This window comes from Anastrepha obliqua, chromosome 4 (assembly GCF_027943255.1).
Source record: "Anastrepha obliqua isolate idAnaObli1 chromosome 4, idAnaObli1_1.0, whole genome shotgun sequence".
NCBI classification, from domain to species: domain Eukaryota; kingdom Metazoa; phylum Arthropoda; class Insecta; order Diptera; family Tephritidae; genus Anastrepha; species Anastrepha obliqua.
Genome location: NC_072895.1, coordinates 44,480,923 through 44,501,533, shown reverse-complemented (window position 1 = coordinate 44,501,533; position 20,611 = coordinate 44,480,923). Strand labels below are relative to the sequence as shown.

General features: G+C 36.1%; 2 protein-coding genes across 4 annotated transcripts in view; one reads left to right on the top strand and one right to left on the bottom strand.

The window, feature by feature from the left end:
- LOC129244114 (protocadherin-like wing polarity protein stan) overlaps positions 1 to 8,340 on the top strand; it is a 63,792-nt gene extending 55,452 nt beyond the window's left edge. The window contains 1 exon segment of the mRNA XM_054881728.1: positions 8,226 to 8,340. Within this exon segment, the coding sequence (XP_054737703.1) occupies positions 8,226 to 8,340 (115 nt within the window).
- Positions 8,341 to 11,206: 2,866 nt separating this feature from the next.
- The window catches only part of LOC129244486 (ras-related protein Rab-3), a 60,426-nt gene continuing 51,021 nt past the window's right edge, over positions 11,207 to 20,611 (bottom strand). For all 3 annotated transcript variants that reach the window (XM_054882130.1, XM_054882131.1, XM_054882132.1), the window contains 3 exons: positions 15,079 to 15,197; positions 11,768 to 11,939; positions 11,207 to 11,702 (listed from right to left, as the gene is read on the bottom strand). In XM_054882130.1, the coding sequence (XP_054738105.1) occupies positions 11,556 to 11,702; positions 11,768 to 11,939; positions 15,079 to 15,197 (438 nt within the window). In that variant the 3' untranslated portion in view covers positions 11,207 to 11,555. The remainder of the gene's footprint in view (positions 11,703 to 11,767; positions 11,940 to 15,078; positions 15,198 to 20,611) is intronic.

The following is a 20,611-nucleotide window of genomic DNA, read 5'->3' as shown; positions in this document are numbered from 1 at the left end:
CGGTGTTAGCAATAAAATAATGGTTTGTGTCTTCGCTAAATCTTAATTGGTTGAATAACCCCACATCTCCATTTGCAATAAGCTATCGCATGCGAACTGTAAATTTCATGGTATGCGGAACAATTATCGCAGATATATATTTTACGTGGGCATTTCATCGCATAACTTTTCCTTCACAAAATTCCGTACAAAACACTCCATGCACATTTTTGCACTAAGCAAAAGAAAACGTTTTTTAAACTAAGAATTAAAAATAGTACTTAATAAAATAAAATTATTAATAATCTATACGATCCCTTTATGCGCTATAAGGAACACCACGGTGAACGCGTGAAAGTTAAATGATTTTCATGAATTTTTGAAGTGAAAACTTCTTTAGAATCGTTGGGAGTGATTTGAGAAAAAGTGAAACGAAAAAAGCGACACTCTTGGCTACGAATATTGCATATACACGTAGCGACGAACTAAATAACTTTTAGGCCAGCGCCGACAGCATGGCGCGATAGCCGAGCGGCTAGCAATGTGAGCTTCCGATCCAAAATCCTTGGTTCGAATCACAAGAAAAAAAATTTTTTTATACAGTTATTTTATTTTATTTTATGATATGTTTATAAGGAGCTTTTTTTCATGGCAGAAATACACTCGGTGTTTTGCCATTGCCTGCTGAGGGGTGAGCGCTATTAGAAAAATAGTTTTCCTTAATTTTGGTGTTTTCACCGAGATTCGAACTGACGTTCTCTCTGTGAATTCTGAATAGTAGTCACGCACCAACCCATTCGGCTACGGCGTTTGTTTAATTTTACTGATGCAAAAATGAGGAAAAATATATGAATAAAGTTTGCTTACTGTTTACACATTTTCCAAAGGTGACGGAGAACCAAAAAAAAAAGTCGATTTTCAAACAAATACGAGTGCATATGTGTAATTGTGTTAGAGTTTCGGTCACGAAACATTCAAAAAAATGTAATTGTGTTAGAGTTTCGGTCACGCAGGTTTTGCTGGGGACGCTCATAATAGCAACCGCGTGTGTATTTTTATATTCGTAAATATTTTCATTTTTAAATATTTACCGCAATTATGCCGAAAAATAATACAGAAAAGTGTCGTGAGTATCGACAGAAAAAAAAATCAATAAATAGCATCACGGAATTCATTCACGAAAATTTAATAAAGTATACACCAGAAGTATCGCGGATACTTAGAAAAGATTACAATAAAGTTCCAATGATTTTAAGTGGCGATTTTAGCGTAAATTTTGCATTGGACACAGCGGTTCCTTTAATTGACGTTCTCAATACAACATTCAATTTAAAAATGTGTAACAATCGCACTGAATCGACAACACGATCAAAAACAACCATTGACGCGGTATTTCAAAGACATGTTGACAACATCGAAACCAAAGCATTTGTATCATATTTTAGCTATCATAAGCCACTCGTATCATTTGTTGAAATTGAAAACATTGAGGATGAATAATAATAAAATAAAGAAAATAAAATATGAACTTTATAGCAATATTATAATAGACCTATAATTATCCCGCTCCTAATGCTGCTTTCGTCTTATTCTCTCTTAGTTTGTTTTACGGAAGGTTTCACTTCTATCGCGTCTAACCGTTAGACTGGTGTTTTTTTTTTATAAGTAGGGATGATTATTTGAGAATCGGACAAATTATAATTTATTTAAGATATACGGAGCCCGCCATCTATCGTTATGGATTTGAACTAGGTATTATTTGAAGAATGGTAACACTTAGCTGTCATCGAGAAGAAGAAAAGCACCGAATGTGCGTTACTTTGCGAAAAAAGTAAGAGATACTGGGTTGCTTGTTGACAAAATGAATGAAGTTGTGGTCCATCATTAACCGGAAGGATTGTAATTCAAAATAAAAAAAACTGGTTGGAAAAATATTGAGTAATTTCTGTTTTATAGCATTTTTAATTCCGTAAAGTTATACGGCGGACCCTATATTTACTGACACAATTTTTTATTAAAATGTATTAAAAATTACAATTGTTATTAATATTACTGCAATGGCGTCATACAAAACTGATGTACCGTGGTGGCTACGAAACAGCGGTGAAAAATCATCTGAAAGCAACAACCAAAAAAACTCTTAATCTATACATCAATGGCTATCGTCGTACGTGGCGGTTTTTTTTTAACTTTTTTTTTAGAATATGGGGCAGGGTCGAAAATTGAGCTTGTGTTTTTACTTTTTTTTTGTTTTCGAAAGGCTTGAAGCAATATTAATTTTTGGAATTAAAAAAAACGGCAATGTACGACTGTAGCCAATACATGTACAAAAATAAAAAAAAAACTAAAATCGATTCATAAGTCTTCGAGAAATCGAGGCCACCGTGTTCAGAAAAGTCGTTTTGAAAAAACGCGTTTAAAGTTTTCATTGGCGACCCTCTGTGAACGCGCTCAGTATTAAGTAGCGATAATTGAAATGATATGTAAAGTATATCTTCGTCAATTTTCAAGATTTTAAGTTAAAATTTTTTTTTACATATTTTTAAATATACATATCTATAATACTTTAAGAAAATGTAAAAAAAAATTTATTTTTTTGAAAAATCACAGTGGTTTATGTTAAATAGGCGAATGAATTAGAAAAAAAACACTTTAAATGCCTCTTTTCTTTTTTGCTAATATTCCCACCACAAAGATGTCGTATAAATGAAAGCATACCATAGCTGCCAAAACACCAAAGTAGCAGCTAATTGCATGCGATACACATTGAGTCATAAGTTTTGCGGCATGAGGCCCTCGATGGCCGGTCTGCGTTTGCATTATATCGCATGAGATAATTTGCATGCGATCAGCATCCGCATGTCAAAACAGGGGGTAATGTACTGCAAGAAGTTCAGTTAGACCAATAGTACTTTTGCAATTACATGTTCAAATTGTTATTAGTGTGCTGCGCTCAGTGTGACTACGAAAATGTGAAATTGTATTCATTACGCAATATTATAAATGATAATAATTTCCAGAGCTTGATTAGTAAAGTGTTATCCATCAAGAGATGAGGTAGCGGTACAGAGTTTGAGAGAGTTCAATGAATATGAAGAAAGTATGCTTTTTGGTTTTTGTTCAACACCTTTGGTAAACAAAGATGGCCGAAAACGGTATACTTAAAAAAGTGTATACTATGCGCCCAGAGAATATCCACTCATTTGCGGAGGAACAGAACCTGTCTGCGAAATACATCTCAGAATTTTTTTGTTAAATATTTATCACAGCTTAACAGCAAGATGCCGATTCGTTCCTGAAGCTTCTCTATGAAATCAACGTTCTCTGGAATTAAATGAAGAACTCTGTATATTTACAAAATTTTAGCCATTTTCTGTATCTATTAAGCATGCATATGCACATATTGACATGCATGCCTTTTTATATGAAGTATGTATATATAGTAGTAGGTATAGTGGTTGTCGGTTGACACACCTAGGCCTCATTGAACCAACCTTTCATAGGAGTATCTAACAAGACTTGTTATTTTTATATTGGCTATTTCTGCCAATTTTCTGATACCAAACGAGGTTTCAGACAGGGTGACTCGCTGTCGTGTGACTTCTTTAACCTGATGTTGGAGAGCATCGTACGAGCCGCAGAACTTAATCGCTCAGGCACAATATTTTATAAGAGCGTACAATTGTTGGCGTATGCCGATGATATCGATATCATCGGCCTTAACAACCGCGCTGTTAGTTCTGCCTTCTCCAAACTGGATAAAGAGGCAAAGCGAATGGGTTTGGTGGTGAACGAGGACAAAACGAAGTACCTCCTGTCTTCAAACAAACAGTCGGCGCACTCGCGTATCGGCACCCACGTCACTGTAGACAGTTATAAGTTCGAGGTTGTAAAGGACTTCGTTTATTTAGGAACCAGCATTAACACCGATAACAATGTCAGCCTTGAAATCCAACGTAGAATCTCTCTTGCCAACAAATGCTACTTTGGACTAAGTAGGCAATTGAGCAGTAAAGTCCTCTCTCGACGAACAAAACTAACACTCTACAAGACTCTCATCATGCCCGTCCTGACGTATGGCGCAGAAGCTTGGACGATGTCAACATCCGATGAAGCGACGCTTGGAGTGTTCGAGAGAAAGATTCTGCGTAAGATTTTTGGACCTTTGCACGTTGGCAACGGCGAATATCGCAGACGATGGAACGATGAGCTGTATGAGCTTTACGACGACATAGACATAGCGCAGCGAATAAAGATCCAGCGGCTACGTTGGCTGGGTCATGTCGTCCGAATGGATACAAACGCTCCGGCTTTGAAAGTATTCGATGCGGTACCAGCTGGTGGTAGTAGAGGAAGAGGAAGGCCTCCTCTGCGTTGGAAAGATCAGGTGGAGAAGGACTTGGCTTCACTTGGTGTGTCCAATTGGCGCCGGTTAGCACGAGAAAGAAACGACTGGCGCGCTTTGTTAAACTCGGCCAAAATCGCGTAAGCGGTTATCGCGCCAATTAAGAAGAAGAAGAATTTCTGCCAAGTTATTCAGGGAACTTTTTCCTAAAATATTAAACCTTCTTCTATCCAGAGCCATGCACCCGCATAGGAAGTGTTCTATAGTCTCTTCTTCTTCGATGTCGTTACAGCTTCTGCAATAGTCGTTATAGGGCGTTCCCAATCTGCTGGCATGCCTGCCAATCAGACAATGCCCTGTTAGGACCCCGAAAAGATTTCTCAAGTTTTTCCTACTTAGTTTCAACAGTTGGTTTGTGCGGCCCGTGTTCCATTCCGGCTACGTCATTCTGCTAGTTGCATAGGTTAGGGACTGAGACCATAGCCTGTCGGCGGCACTGATAGTTCATTTGCTTTGCAATTGTCTTCTATGTCTCTATGACCCGGCACCCAGAGCAGGTTTATTACAAAGTACTGTGATAGTTCCGTCAGAACGTCGATACATTCTTTTACTGTCTTCGGGTTAATATTAGGCGATTTTAAAGCTTTCAGGGCCCATTGACTATCTGAATATATGTTTATATCTTTTGTTGTGAGGAATCTTTGGTTTAGGGCTAGCAGGCCTTCCCTGATAGCCAATATTTCAGCTTGAAATACACTGCAATGATCCGGTAACCGGAATGAGATGTTGGCATTCATTACTTCAGAATGAAGGCCTCCGACTACTTGATCATTCAGCTAGGAGCCATCAGTATATATTAGGCCAGGTCGATTTGTGGGGAGGCAAAAAATCGCCCATTGCTCTGTGAAAATCATATTCTAAGGATCAAAATAAGAAACTTTGCCGAAGGAACCATACCTCTAAAACGAATTCTGATGTCCCCCAATTTGGGTCGAACTTTTTAGTTTCTTTTCTCATGTAAAGGCTAAAAATGGTGATATTTTGAAATGATTGTATGGGGAACCCCCAGGGGAGTTCCAGGGGGTGTGCCACTGGCATGGGTGGATCGGCCGTCCAAAGTTAGTGGGGGTCGGTCATACATATGGACTCGATTGGAGCACTCTAAATGGGTCAAAGGGATTTTTCGTTCGACCCAAATTGGGGGACATCAGAATTTGTTTTAGAGGTATGGTTCCTTCGGCAAAGTTTCTTATTTTGATCCCTAGAATACAGTTTTCACAGAGCAATGAGCGATTTTTAAATCGGCCCGCCCTAATATATAAATATATAACCATCAACCATCCGGTGCCATTAGTCGACTTACAGGCTGAGATCTACGACCCTGCCACTGCCATATTTCATCATCGGCCCCTAGTAAATTGAGAAATTTTATGATACTGAAATTTTTTCAATGTCGAACATTTTAATATAGAATTTTCTTAAGTAAAATATCAGCGGTTCTTTCTAACATTTCCATTTTTTTCTTTTTCAGTTTTTTAGAATAAAATATACTTTTTGAACAAAACTGTTCGCGGAAAAAATATAGTTAATTTTTTTCGAGAGAAAAATTATGTTTAGCATTTTTGGAAAACGCTCCCACACTCTACTGTTTTAACGAATTGTAGCCCCATACCTTAGAGAACAAGAAACAGTTTAAGGGAGCCATATCGCGTGAATACGAGGGGTGCGGCAGCAATTCATAACGCAATTCATGCAGTGTGGCGGCCACAACTCCGGATGAATGTGCTTAATAAAACAACACCTCCTTTTCCGCCAAAAGCGGGTCTTCTTCAATTGTTTCTAAAAGCAGTTCAATAACTCACTGTAATATTGTCCAGTGTTCGTTCTTCCTTTTTCCAAAAAATCCATAAGGATCCCAAAAAATTGTCATCATCAAACGTCCCCATAGATAGCATCCAACTTTGCTTTTATCTCCTCGCATTTATTCCCTTCTAAAAAAACGAATTACCGAACGGTACTGCTCTTTTTCCATCCAAGCGAAAATCACGAAATAGGGCTTACTCGAATAGCTGCCAAATCCAAACTAACATATCAATCAGTCTCAATTTTATTTTGCCGTCGTTTGATAGATGGCAGCACACAATGCTAACACCAACTTCCCTCAGGAACGCCATCTGCCATCAAACATGGGTACTTATTGAGCCGCTCTCGTATGATTAGCGTAGGGCGCCATTTCCAGTTTGCGCATTACATACTTACGTCTGCGTTTTTAACTCGTAATTTGCAAGTGAAGAAATAAATAAATCTGCTTGCAATAAATTGCAATGCTTTTAGTGTTTTTGTTGTTGTTGTTTTTTTACGAGGTGAAGTTCAAAATAAACAAGACTGGCGTCATAAAATGTTTGTGATGGTGCCATCTTTTTAATGAGTTAGTGCGTTGAAAGTTACATCCCTAGCTGACTTCCAGTGAAAACTTGGTGACATTCGGTTCAGTGGAAGCGAAGTTATTGCGTCTAAAGTGTCAATATGTTTGTGTTATCAGTACAAAAATGAGTTTCGAAAAAAGAGCTAATATCAAATTTTGTTTTAAAATCGGTAAAATGTTTACCGAAATATTTATATTAATAAAAAAAGTTTATGGCGATGATTGTCTATCACGTGCCAGAGCTCATGAGTGGTGTACACGTTTCAGAGATGCTTGTGAGGACATATGTAAATGACAATGAACATACAGGCCGCCCAAAATCAGTAATCATCGAAAACTCAAGCGAAATTGTTCGTAAATTTATCAAAAATGAACGGAAATCATCGTTGAAATTCATGGAATCGGAGTTTCATATCTCCAAAACATCTATTTGATCGAAAATCGAACTGATCATTTGGGCTTACGAAAGGTGTGTGCACATTTCATTCCACAATCTCCTGTCGGTTCTTGTTTATTTTGAACTTCTCCTTGTATATCATCAACATCAAGTAGCGATTACAGCTCGAAGTGAGCTTTAGCTTCGTCCACAATCCTCTTCCAATCTGTACTGTACATAGGAAGATACTTCTAGCTCATAACTCGTAGCTTTTTCAGGTCGACTATGACTTGGTCAAGCCAGGTTAACCTTAGCCCTTTCGACCCCAACGTTGCCTGTGAGCAACTTCGACAGTTTAACAGCTTACGGAAAGCGTTCGTTTCGTTTTTGTCTGTTCGTTATAAATGTTAACGGTACTTTTATGTATCTATTCAAAATATGAGCAAACAATATAACATTTGTAGATCATTTAGCGAAGTTATGTTGAATAAACAGCAAGTGCAGCGCAGAAAATATTGTTGTGAAATTCAAAAGAGTATTTAAAGTTAGTGATTAATTTTTATAATAATGAAAAAATTTAAAAAGTTTATATGCCATGTTCTTTAGAAAGGATTTAACTTTACGAAAGCGAACTTAAATTTGATTAGTTAAAAATATTAACCAAGTGAGTAATATTCAAAGTTGCAATGTTGCTTGTGGGCAACCTTGGGCCATTGTGGTAATCAATATTTTTGTACTTAGTTATAAGACCGAAAGAGAAAGGATTGTCAGATTACGATATTGAGAGGACTGTTAACTTTGATTAGGATGCCTTTTCTGACGACGAAAGTAATGACGAGATGGATGACATTTCTGCAGTGCTAGAGCAGAATTTGGAAGGGATCGTGCAAAGAGGGGAAACTACAGAGATTGACCTTCTCGAAAATATAATTGCAGAAGAATTGTGTGGCTGATAATTGCTTTGGAAAAGTTGACCCCAAGACACTAAAGTAGAGAAAAAGGCCATTTGTAATGTCGGAGACCAGTTGAGAAGAAAACGCTTTGAAGGTCGACGATGTGATAGTAGTGACAGTAGAATATTTCTACCCTTTTTTTAATAGCCAAGTTTTTGATTTGATCATACAACAAACAGATTTGTATACGCTGCAAGAACACGGCATTGAGCTTAAATGCACTGTTGAAGATATTAAACGCTATATTGGTATTTTGATGTAAATGGATGTATTAAAATTGCCTCAACTCAAAATGGCATGGTCAAAAGATTTAAATCTTACCGCTATAACAGATTCAATGCCGCAAGGAAAGTTTGAAAAAATAAAACAATGTTTACATTTCAACGATAACACTAAACAATACAAAACAGGCGATTTGACCTATGACAAGTTGTACAAAGTACGTCCTTTACTAGATAGTCTCAAAGAAAATTTTGGAAAGCTCCCCAGGAAGAACATCAAAGCATTGATGGACAAATCATTGCCTTCAAAGGTATACATTCATAAATGTCATAATGAACATTTTAGGTTAAATTTTTACAGATCGATCGTTATTTAAACAATACAACCCTGCTTAGCCTCATAAATGGGGACTGAAAATGTTTACGCGTGCTGGAACCTCTGGATTAGTGTATGACTTTGCGTTGTATGTTGGTGAAAGTACCTGTCCTGCATATGGATTGGGCCTATCTTCAGATATAGTTTTATATTATACAAAAGGTCTTCCTAAGAACAAACATTTTAAGCTTTATTTCGATAACTGGCTTACGTCAGTAAGCCTTCTAATCTCGTTGAAAGAAATGGGCATATTTGCAACAGGAACTGTACGTAGAAACCGCATAAGCAATTGCCAGCTACTTTCAGATGCTGAGTTAAGAGTGTTGCAAGACCTCCGATTGTTGCTTCTTACAATAAGGGTATGGGAGGAGTAGATTTGGCTAACATGCTCATGGAGCTCTACAAGATCAACCACCGTTTAAAGAAGTGGTACATAAGAATCTTCTATTGGTGCCTCGGAACATCCGTTACAAACGCATGGCAATTGTATAGAAAGCATTTACTATAAACTTGATAAACCCGAGGCAAAAGCATATTTCTCTGATAAAATTTCAACTAGAAATTTCTCATGAGTTGCTTACTGCCACTCTTCGCTCGGAAAAAGGAAAGGCCGACCATGGAATGTTGAAAGAGCTAGCTCGATAGTATCCCTGGGCTCAAGCAGAGTGTCTTCCGAACAGTCGAAAAAGTACAGGTTCCAAACGAACCCTTCAGTCTCACAGCGCTGGAGTAAAATGGAACATTGGGTAGTCTTTAGTGAAAAGGGGCGTTGCAGATTGTGCAAGACCGGAACCCCAAGGTCCAAATACCTTAAATGCAAAGTCCACCTTTGCTGTAATAACAATAAAAACTGTTTTTTGTCTTATCATACCTAATTTTTCAAAATGAATAAAAATCATTAAAAGTTGTTCCAAAGAAAAAATAGTTTATTTTTATACCACCATTGCCCAAAGTTGGTCACAAGCAACTTTCATCAGCGCTCAAACTGCGGGGCGTGACGACTCAAAATTTTGCGCAATTGCTTCTTAAACAAATACAAAAGGATTAAAATTAAAAAAAACATTCGTTCCACAGGGAAAAAGTTGGGGTCGAAAGGATTAGATGTCCTCTGCCCCGGGTCGTTAGATATCATGTATGTGTATTTTTTTCAAAAGTCATAATCAATTTCTTTGTTTTTGTTTTTTTTTTTTTGTTGTTTATTTGTTTTGAATTTATTTTCGTTTATGATCATATATATTTACTACAATAAAACATGCAATGATAATAAGTTAAGCGTATGTTTATATGTATGTATTATGTAAATGTAAATGTATGTGTGGCTAAATGTTTGCATGTATGTTTGTTTAAATTTCTTTTTTATTTATTTTTTTCTTCGAAAAACTGCATTTTGAGTATGACAAATGTTATTGTAAATCTTTTCAGCAAATTTCTGTATGTATGTATTTAGCTTTAAGTCAACTAATTGCTTTTGCAAAAATTGATTGATTTTCAATTGAAAATTTTTGTTGCATTAGTTTCTGGTTATTTTTTAACAATTTTACTTTTAGTTTTATTTTTTCTGCTTTTGTTGGCTTTTTAGAAAGGACTGTTTTTCGATCTATTGCAATTATGAGCATCTCAGCACAATGAGGGCTAGTTTTTGAAAAGTGTTTTTATGTTACAAATATAATTAAAGTTGTATTTTGTTGAGTTCTGCGAGTGGTATTTCATAGATTTTATTTCTTTATAGTAAAAAATGTTGTTTGCGGCTAATACTCTTAGTTACATAGTGGCGTTTACTTCAGCTATGCGTTGGTTTGTGTGTGTATATGTGTGTTTGTGTTCCTAGTTGTGGGTGTGTTGAGTAGAGTGGCATTGTTTGTGTGTGTATTTGTATAAATAAATTACAACTAAATTATTTTAATATTCATTTAAGACATTTTGCAATGTTAGTTTTTTATTTCTTTTAATTTTATTTTTTTTTTTTGGTTTTGGTAAAAAGTGTAGCTTTTTCTGTGTTACTGTTGTACAAGTTCAGAATTTTTGTTCATAGTTTTTCTTCATTTTTGGATAGCCCCTTTTAACAGCGTAACTGTAACTGTTATGACAATAATATTGATAATTGTGTTTTAATTGGTAATTATAAACGCTATGACATAATTTTTTCTTATTTTCACTTTCACTTTCAATTATAATTTCTTTTTGTTTTTGCTTATGTTTCGTTTATTTACGCACATGATTGCCTACACACATGCTTAGAACTTCAACGTATGTATGTAGGTATGTATTATAGTTAAGTAATTACATTACAGTTAAATACCTTTAGTCATAATATTCATTTGGAATACACAATTAACGATCGGGTTCCCCATTATTTTGTTTTTCAGCATTTCAAACTACTTACTTTTCGTATTCAAGTTACCTTTTTCCAATGCAATTTATTAGTTATTCTCATTTTTGTTTCTTTTTTTCCTTCAAATCACCAGCTAATTGCTTTTGCTATATTCGTTATGTTGGTACAGATGAGTAATCATTCTGGTAACTGTAATGCATTTTTTTGCAGGCGCCAGTGTTTCTTTTAATTTTTTACAAATTTTCAATTTTCTTCAACAGCTTCAATTATTTTTGAATTTAAAAATTTTCTTCAGCACATTTACATACATACAATTCAGCAAACTATGTGTGTATGTATTTTTTAATTGATTTTCAAAAACATTAAAATCGGGACAACAAAAATTATTATGACAACACAAGTCAACAGCATTTATTTATGTATATTACTGCATTACTTAGTTTTTAAATAGTTTTACATTTATTTATTTATTTATTTATTCATTTAAGTATATTTGTGTCTATATATGTATGTATGTGGGGTATGTGGGTAAGGGCGTGTATGTGTGTTTAACAATTACAATTCGCATTGGGCGTGCCTTGAGGTTGGTCTGTCAGTCGTTGTCCCTTCTGCCCGGCACCCACTAACGTAGGATCCGAGTCTAAACTCTCCGACATTTTGTCGCAAATTATATCGACTAGTCGCTCGAAAACAGCCTGCAAGAAAATATGCCTCGTCTTTAATTAATTCTCTTTTATAGTCTAATTGGCATTGTACTTACCTTAACATTCACATTTTCTTTGGCTGAAGTCTCGAAAAATTCAACACCCAGCTGATCGGCCAGTTGTCGGCCTCGCTCAAAAGAGATCACACGCTGATCTTCCATGTCGCATTTATTGCCGACAAGTATCACTTGTGCGTTGTCCCAGGAGTATGTCTTGATTTGAGTCACCCTGTAAAAGTTGTAAGGTGAATTATCCAAGTCGTAATTTATGAATCAAAATCAAGGTTAAAAGATTTTTAGAGGTGTACTAGCAAACCGTTATGCGGCTCTAAGCGAATTTGACAGAATCAGCTGTGGAGCTGACTTCACTTGGGTTGTGTTTAAGAAAATTTAGTTTGCGTTAGTGGTATACGAAAAAAATGAAACACTGACATTTCGTTGCCGCCTGAACAACGACTGATTGGACGAGTGTGTGAATATGTGTGAAATGATTGTACGAATTTCGACTAGCGATAAGAGTGTGTTAGTGATATATGAAAAAAAGTCTACGCGTATGTTGCTTCGTTAATATCTGAACAATGGAGTGATCGTGCAGAACTCGACTGCCGAAGGTTTGTGGGACAAAATTTGTATGCAATTCCCTGGCAGGTGGCGCCAGAGTCAAATTATTACTGAAACTCGCACTTATGGTCCGATTTAATTTGTATTTGAAATATGTACTGATAACGAGAGGAGATACATCGGGTGTTTTTTTAGAGCTGGAGAACTTGACATAATAATGCAAAACTCAAATATTGTTGGAATAAATTGCTTTTCTTACAATTATGTTATTTGAATATTTATTATTTGAATATGATATTCGGCATATGTCCGCCGCAGCTATTAGTCCATTGATAGTCCATTCGATTAGCTTAATTTTTGACTACTTTTCCCAATAAATCTGGTCGTATGGCGTCAATGGTGGTTCGAATATTGACTTCCAATGATTCAAGAGCTGATGGTTTGTCTTCATAGGACAATGACTTCTCATAGACCAGCAAAAAGTACTACAGCAGGACCACTTCTGGGAAGAAAGTGGTAATCAAATTGATTTCGCAATAAATCGATTGCTAAGCGAATGTGTGGCAAGTTGCATCGTCTTGTTGTCGATGTTTATTATCTAAATCATTTGTTGAAACAAAAATTCAGTCAGCATAACTCGATAGCGGTCGGCATTCAGCGTTTGCTTATTGATGTGCCATTTAGCCAGAAATGAGCGTAAAATGGACGAAGTGCTCTATGCACTTCACGAACACATTGATTTTTTCAAAGTAAACTCCCACAATTTGGAATCATTGATCTGACAATAAACGATTCATGATGACTTGCCAAATCTTACTGAACAGAAATGTCAATGCAGTTTGCCATTCTCAGTTGTCAAATCATATTTATCGATATCGATACTTTTCATGCAGCTAAACAAAAAACCCCGATATAATAATTTCATTTCTTTTGCGGAAAGTGAAAGCAGAAAAAGGGTCCTGTCAACCCCCGAAAATTAAAAATATTTTTAAATTAAGAGAAAATATCTTCCATTTTTTGATGTTTTGGAAGAGAAATTCAAAGAAAAAACTAAAAAAAACATCAATCTGCAACTAAAAGATCTTTCAAACGTGAATAGTTTCTAGAAGTTACCCATTTCCTATGTCATCTTTGGCAGTTTTCAAGTAGACAGATATAAAATTTTACGCGTTAGAGAAATTTTAAAAATATTTAAACTTATTATTAAAATGGTCGATCTTTAAAAACACCGGGTCACAAAATTCGTGATTTTTTTGGAGGAAATAATCATCCCAATGAGTCGATAATTCAAAGGTTGGTGAAAAAATTTCAACAAACAAATTCTGTTGAGGATAGAAAAAGAGCTGCGCAGACCAAGGACTGGACACCCTGGTGCGAATATTGCTGCTGTAGCGCAAAGTGTCTTAGTAATCAGGTATTCATGAATCGACTTGTTGGCGGATTTTACATAATGATTTGCATTTGCATCCTTAGAAAATTCAGCTAACACAAGAATTGAAGCAGAGATATGGCCAACAGGTACTTTGATGTACATGACGCTGGTTTTTGTGGGGGCTTTTGCAAAGTAAAGTCTATGCGAATAAGCCAACAACGATTCCAGAGATGAACCACAACATTCGGAACCACTTTTCTGATCGCAATGCGATAATGTATGAGCGTGTTGTTGAAAATTTTAATTCTCTTATAACAGCCTGTAGACGGGCTCAATAATGACATTTCTCGCATTTAATAGTCAAGAGCCTAAATTTTTACATGTTTTATTTTAACGCGCAACACCTAGGCGCGTCTTTTCAAAGACTTACTTTAAACCAGATTTATGAAAAAGTACATTTTTAAGAATTCAACGGAGATTTTCAAAGAGTTGGCGGCATGGTTAAGCATTAAATAAAAAAACAAATGATATAGGCCGCTGAAGCTTTAGGCCATAGAAAAAATTTAGATGCAGCATCAACATTTTTTTTTGTTTTTTGGGGAGCCATCCTCGGCAATACATATATTCGAACCCTGAAAGTATGCGAAACGTGTCAGCTGAAGGTGACGGAGAAAATAGAATTTAATAAATTAAAAAAAATCGAAAAAAATTTTACTAAAATTTTCAATTAGAATCTGTGCAGTTTAAGTCGAAAAAAACTTGTCAAAAATCAGCGAGAAATTTAAAACTGTACACCACGAAGTTAAAGAAGTTGACAATTTTTTTTGAAATGCCTGTGAATTTTATATAAGGTTTGGTGCTTTGAGTTCTATGGCTTTTGTTATACAATGAACTTTTATAAAAACATAAAAAAAAATTAAATAAAAAAAAATTCTAAAACTTGACAATTCGTGGCGCTCCTGTTATTGTGAACACAAGTATATTTCTTTGATGGTCAAAATTTTTAATTAGGAATGAAATTTCTAAATTCGGCTTTGGGAACACAGGTGTATTTCTTTGATAATCAAAATTTTTTCAATTTGGAATGAAATTTCTAAAATCGTTTTTCATTTTTTATCAAAAATTGACAAAACTTTTTTGAATGCAAAAGTTAGACCCTTCTATTGACTACATCTACTTATATCAAACAAATATACAACTATCGATGAGTGTATTTTTGCAATGGTGGAGCTGTTAGATTTCCATCTTTCGACTGGCAATGAAGAATATCAGCTTTTTATTGTAAATAATTTTTTTTTAGAAAGAGAACCTCCGTGCGATATTGCCATTATATTTCTAGTGTAACCAATAAATGTGGTAAACATGTTTTCTAGAACGAGTATTTTGCTTTCTAACAATTTTCATTATTTCTCTACATCTCTTTCAATTTACTTACCAATCTTGCACAGAATTGAAACTATCCTCATTTGTGACATCATACATTAGAATGAAACCCATGGCGCCTCGATAATATGCTGTGGTTATTGTTCTGTAGCGCTCCTGACCCGCCGTATCCTATTAATGAGAGAAATAAAAGCAAAAAATTAATTGCATCCCAATGAATGACTACATACATTAACACTTCTATGGGCTACAAATTGCATTTTTATAGTCACTGGAGTGTAAATTTAAAGTTGCAGCGCAGGGGTGTGTGGGCGTTGGAATGTATGGCTTCCAAAGGAATGCCGATGGTGGGGTTTTGTATGTAACATCTAAATGAAAAAAATTGTTTTTTCTAAAAGCGGTCGGCCCATGGCAGGCAATAGCAAACCTCCTAGTATAGTTTGCCATAATAAAGGTTCTCATAAAAAAATATCTGCCATTCGGAATCGGCTTAAAACTGTAGATCCCTCCATTTATCGAAAAATATCAAGACGCACAACATAAATTGGAGGTGGAGCTCGGTCAAATACCCAAAAAGGGTGTAATATATAACACTACTTACCAAACTATTTTCTCGAACTTCTAATTAAAAATCGAGGAATTGTGATGAAATCTTTTTTTGATTTTTTCTATTTTTTGTATACAGTTTGCAGTTATACTATATAGTCTCTGTTAAACAAGAAATTTTTAAATAACATAATAAGCATTCAAAAAAGAATTAAGAATAGTCAAAACCGGTCAAATATTGAGGTGGTAGCGCTTGGTCGCTTTGCATCTATTGAATTGCAGCATCCAATGAACTTATGTTTCAAGTAAAATACTTATTTGTGCTCTTTTTCCAGCAGACAAGTCCTGGTTTTCGATCTAAAGATTCTTGCAGCTCTTTTTAGATACTATAAAAGCTAATTGGAAAAGATTTCACGCCTCATTAATTACTCTCTGCGCCCATGCTTGCCAACCTATATTTTAAGTAATATGAAATAAATGGCTTGCCTGAAATTTAATTATCTTATAAAGTTCATTAGCTATGCTTGTCCGAAACTTGCATTATCATAACTGAGCTATATTCTGTAACAAGTTTACTGCAGTATTCCACCCACCTGCCTTACTGACTGGCATAAAATGTTACCTCAATTAACACATTTCGTACATATGTAAGTAATAAATATTTAACTGAGCGATAAGGCGCATATTAATACAAAATAAAATATAAGGCTGTAGATCAAAGGTTGGTTGTAAATCGCTATCGTATGTACGTATGAGTATGTGTACATATAAGTATATGCATTATTGCCACTTGCTATATAATGGAGGGCAGGATAATCGCTACTCATAAATACACGTGTAGCAACAATTAAGCTACAAAATATTTATAATATACCTACTACATATGTATGTGCAATAAAAATGAGCAAACTAAATAGGTCATTTATACCAAGTATGTACAGGGTGATCTAAATACAAGTTTGTTTTTTAAATTGGCATCGCAGTTTGTTGCAATCAAAATATTCACTGACAATTACTTTGCACCTGAACGTTGAAATTTTTTGGTATTGGCTTGGTTAATCTTTGGTATTTTGGCAAGATGTCGCACAGACCAGTCACATTTTAAATTTACCAAGCTTACTATGGTAACCGTTCCATCAACTGTCCTGGTGATGTCATTTGGCTAACTCAGCTGTAATTTTATTTTTAAAATAATTCCAATGTATATTCTTGTAATAGGGGCATGAATCAATCGAATAATTGCTTCATTCGAAATGCAAAGTGAAAATGTTTTTACAGATACATTTTTAGGAGCTCTGGTGTTGGAGATCAATAACTCTATATTTTGCCCTGCATGTTGTTAGTGTAACATGTGCATTAGTATCGCTTTTGATGATATTTCCTTAACCTTATGGCATGTCTTATATTTTAAGCGTGCAGTGCTGCTGATATGAAATAAATTCGTATTATTTTATGCATGTAATTAAATGTTTTATTTTTTGTGAATATTAGTTGGTTTTTTCAGTGTTTTTATACCTTTCTGAACTTATATTGTAGATTAGCTAAAGAAATAACCCCGTTTCTCAGTTAACTTCTACTTAAAAATGCGCATCACCGTGTGCCAAAACCATAAGAGGATCGAGGGTTACGTGAAAGCTGATGAGCTTGCTAGGCTTGGCTTCTCCTTAAGTTCGACCGAAGCTGGGCCATGTAAAATTTGCTTTTTGAACCGGCTATAAAAAAAAACTAATCAAAGTTTTTTTAAACTTTTTTTTTATTTTGAAGATTGAACATTGTCATTTATGAATAAAAAATAATATCGTTCAAATGACTGCCATGACTGGCTTTACAGTAGGCCATTCAATCAACCCAATTTTTAAGCACATTTTCGATTGTTTGGGCTCCAATTTCATGAATGGCAACTTCGATTTCGTGTTTTAAAGCATCAATCGTCTCTGGATGGTTCGCATAGCATTTATCCTTAGAGGCTCCCCACAAAAACTAGTCCAACGCACTTAAATCACAGCTCCGAGGCGGCCAATTGATATCGGAATTTCGGCTGATTATTCGGTTTTCAAAAACGGTAGCCAAAAGTTCCAGTGTAATTTTGGCAGTGTGACAAGTTGCACCGTCCTGTTGAAACCAAATGTCGTCCATGTCATCCTTTTCAATTTTTGGAAACAAAAACTCGTTGAGCATGTCACGGTAACGCTCGTCATTTACTGTAACTGCGTCTCCTCGCTCATCCTCGCCAGACCAAAAACCGCACCAAACAGTGACTCGTTGTGGTTGCATTTGCTTCTCTACAGTAACGTGTGGATTTTCTGAGCCCCAAATCCGACAATTTTGCTTATTGATGTAGCCACCGATGTGAAAATCAGAAAAGAAGAAGGAGACTCACCACTTTGGAAATAGGTTTTCAATATTTCCCAATTTTGTTCAAGCGTATAGCGTCCCATTTCGTAAATGTCAAACCTTTAAGTAAATTTTGAACACATTTGACATGTCATTTGTGTTACCATTCTCAAAAAAATAGGTGGTTCAAAAAGCACCATACCCAAAAGGGCCATACCCACCCTGTAGTAGAAGTTTTCTACAACTGGATGAATCGAATTAGAGTCTCACTATTATGGCTTTGCAACTAGATGATGGAAGGGCCTACCAACATGTACAATGCCCAGAAGACGTGGCCTTACAATAACGGATCAAAGACCAAACAAATGCTTGAGTATATTCAACCCGTCATCTTCAGACTAACTGCGGTTCCCACAGGACACTGGAAGATAAGTGAGCACACTGTTCCTCAATAACATTAAACAAATTTCGGAAATGGCATTTAGGTCTCTTATTTTCTTTCTTAATATAATGAAGTATTTAAAAGATACCAGATGCTAGCTAAGTAATTTCCAGCTCAGGTAATAGAGCCACTCGGACAACAACAACAACCATCTAGGGCTTAACATGGAAAATCTTCGAAAATATGAAACACTTTCAAAGGAAATCGGTACCGAAATTAGCATCAAAAGTCTCTCGCAAGTTTCAGTTTTCCTCTTACATTCGCAGCACCACAGAAAAACTTTAAATTTCTAGCAAAAACAAACTAATCATACGTAAAGTTTGAGCGAAAATGTCAAACGCAGTTTGTGCCTTATAACAATCCATATTTTCTTAAAAATTCGCTCGAAGTATTTTCTTTTTTTAATTTGTTTAAACCATTGCGAAATACATTTTTTTATTTATTAGTTATTCATTACATTTCTAGGGTAAACCACAAAAAACCATCCAAAATTCAAAATATATTATATATTTGACGTTAACCACTTTTCCCCAGAGACGGTCATAGAATATTTAGTGTGAATAACTACCCTTAAGCCAATAAAGTTCAGACTTGGGGCTCGATCACTCTGTGAATGATCAAGTGGCTTCAATTATTGGGTTAGTTTGTTCTTTAAAGGGTGTACGCTAAGATATACATATATGAAAAACTCAGCATAATAAAATATGTTAGATCCTGTGAAGAGCGTGACATTGACTAGTGTGACTCATTTTTAACTGAGGCAACACTTAGAATTTTCTAACATCTAGGCGATCCACAAAATCGAGTGAAAAGAACAAGTAGTATTATTTCTTGGGATAGAACACTGTAACGTTAAAAGCTAGTGTCTCTCTTCAAGGGTATAGAGAATTCATTTTAATTATTCTTCCAATAAGAACTTTAGTATTTGACATCCGTGATTATATGGTTTCACAGGAACACTTTGTATTTGTGATCAATGAATTCAATGTCTTCAATTTTTATTCTCTGTCACAATACAATAAAGTTTATCTTTTTTGGGTACCTGGACATTTCGGGCATTACAGGGATCGAGCTGGCTGATAAACTGCAAACATATCACTAGACCCTGAATCCTTTATAGATGTTAGAACACCCAACATCGTGCAACTAAAGAACACACTACCTATGCAATTACAGCAGACAGCCAGAAGATTCGTCCCCCGACTCTCACTTCTGCTCTCACAGAGTATGTACTGCCCAACAATCCGGCATGTACGAGCAATGGAGCAACATTTCTCGCTGTCTACACATCGCCGCCGAAGAAGAAATCGGATTTCGGCAAGCCCGAAAAAACAGTTGGTATGACCAGGAATGTCATGCTGCCACAGAAAGAAAGAATGCCGCCTATAGAGCCACGCTGCGATCGGGCGCAACGCGAGCCATGTGGGATCGCTACAGAGAGCTAAACAAGGAAGCGATGTCTGAATTTGGTATCCCCACAAAACTAATCCGGCTTTGCAAGGTGACGTAGCTCAACACCAGCAACGCAGTCAGAATTGGGAAGGACCTCTCCGAGCCGTTTGATACCAAACGATGTTTCACACAGGTTGACTCGTTGTCGTGTGACTTCTTTAACCTGATGCTCGAAAAGATCGTGTGAGCCACAGAAATTAATCGCTCAGGCACAATATTTTATAAGAGCGTACAATTGTTGGCGTATGCCGATGATATTGACATCATCGATCTTAACAACCGCGCTGTTAGTTCTGTCTTCTCCAAACTGGTTAAAGAGGCAAATCGAATGGGTCTGGTGGGGAACGAGGACAAAACGAAGTACCTCCTGTCTTCAAACAAACAGTCGGTGCACTCGCATATCGGCACCCACGTCACTGTTGAGAATTATAATTTCGAGCTTGTAAAAGACTTCGTCTATTTAGGAACCAGCATTAACACCGATAACAATGTCAGCCTTGAAATCCAACGTAGAATCTCTCTTGCCAACAAGTGCTACTTTGGACTAAGTAGGCAACTGAGTAGTAAAGTCCTCTCTCGACGAACAAAACTAACACTCTACAAGACTCTCATCATGCCCGTCCTAACGTATGGCGCAGAAGCTTGGACGATGACAACATCCGATGAAGCGACGCTTGGAGTGTTTGGGAGAAAGATTCTGCGGAAGATTTTTGGACCTTTGCACATTGCAACGGTGAATATCACAGGCAATGGAACGATGAACTGTATGGGCTTTACGACGACATAGACAAAGCACAGCGAATAAAGATCC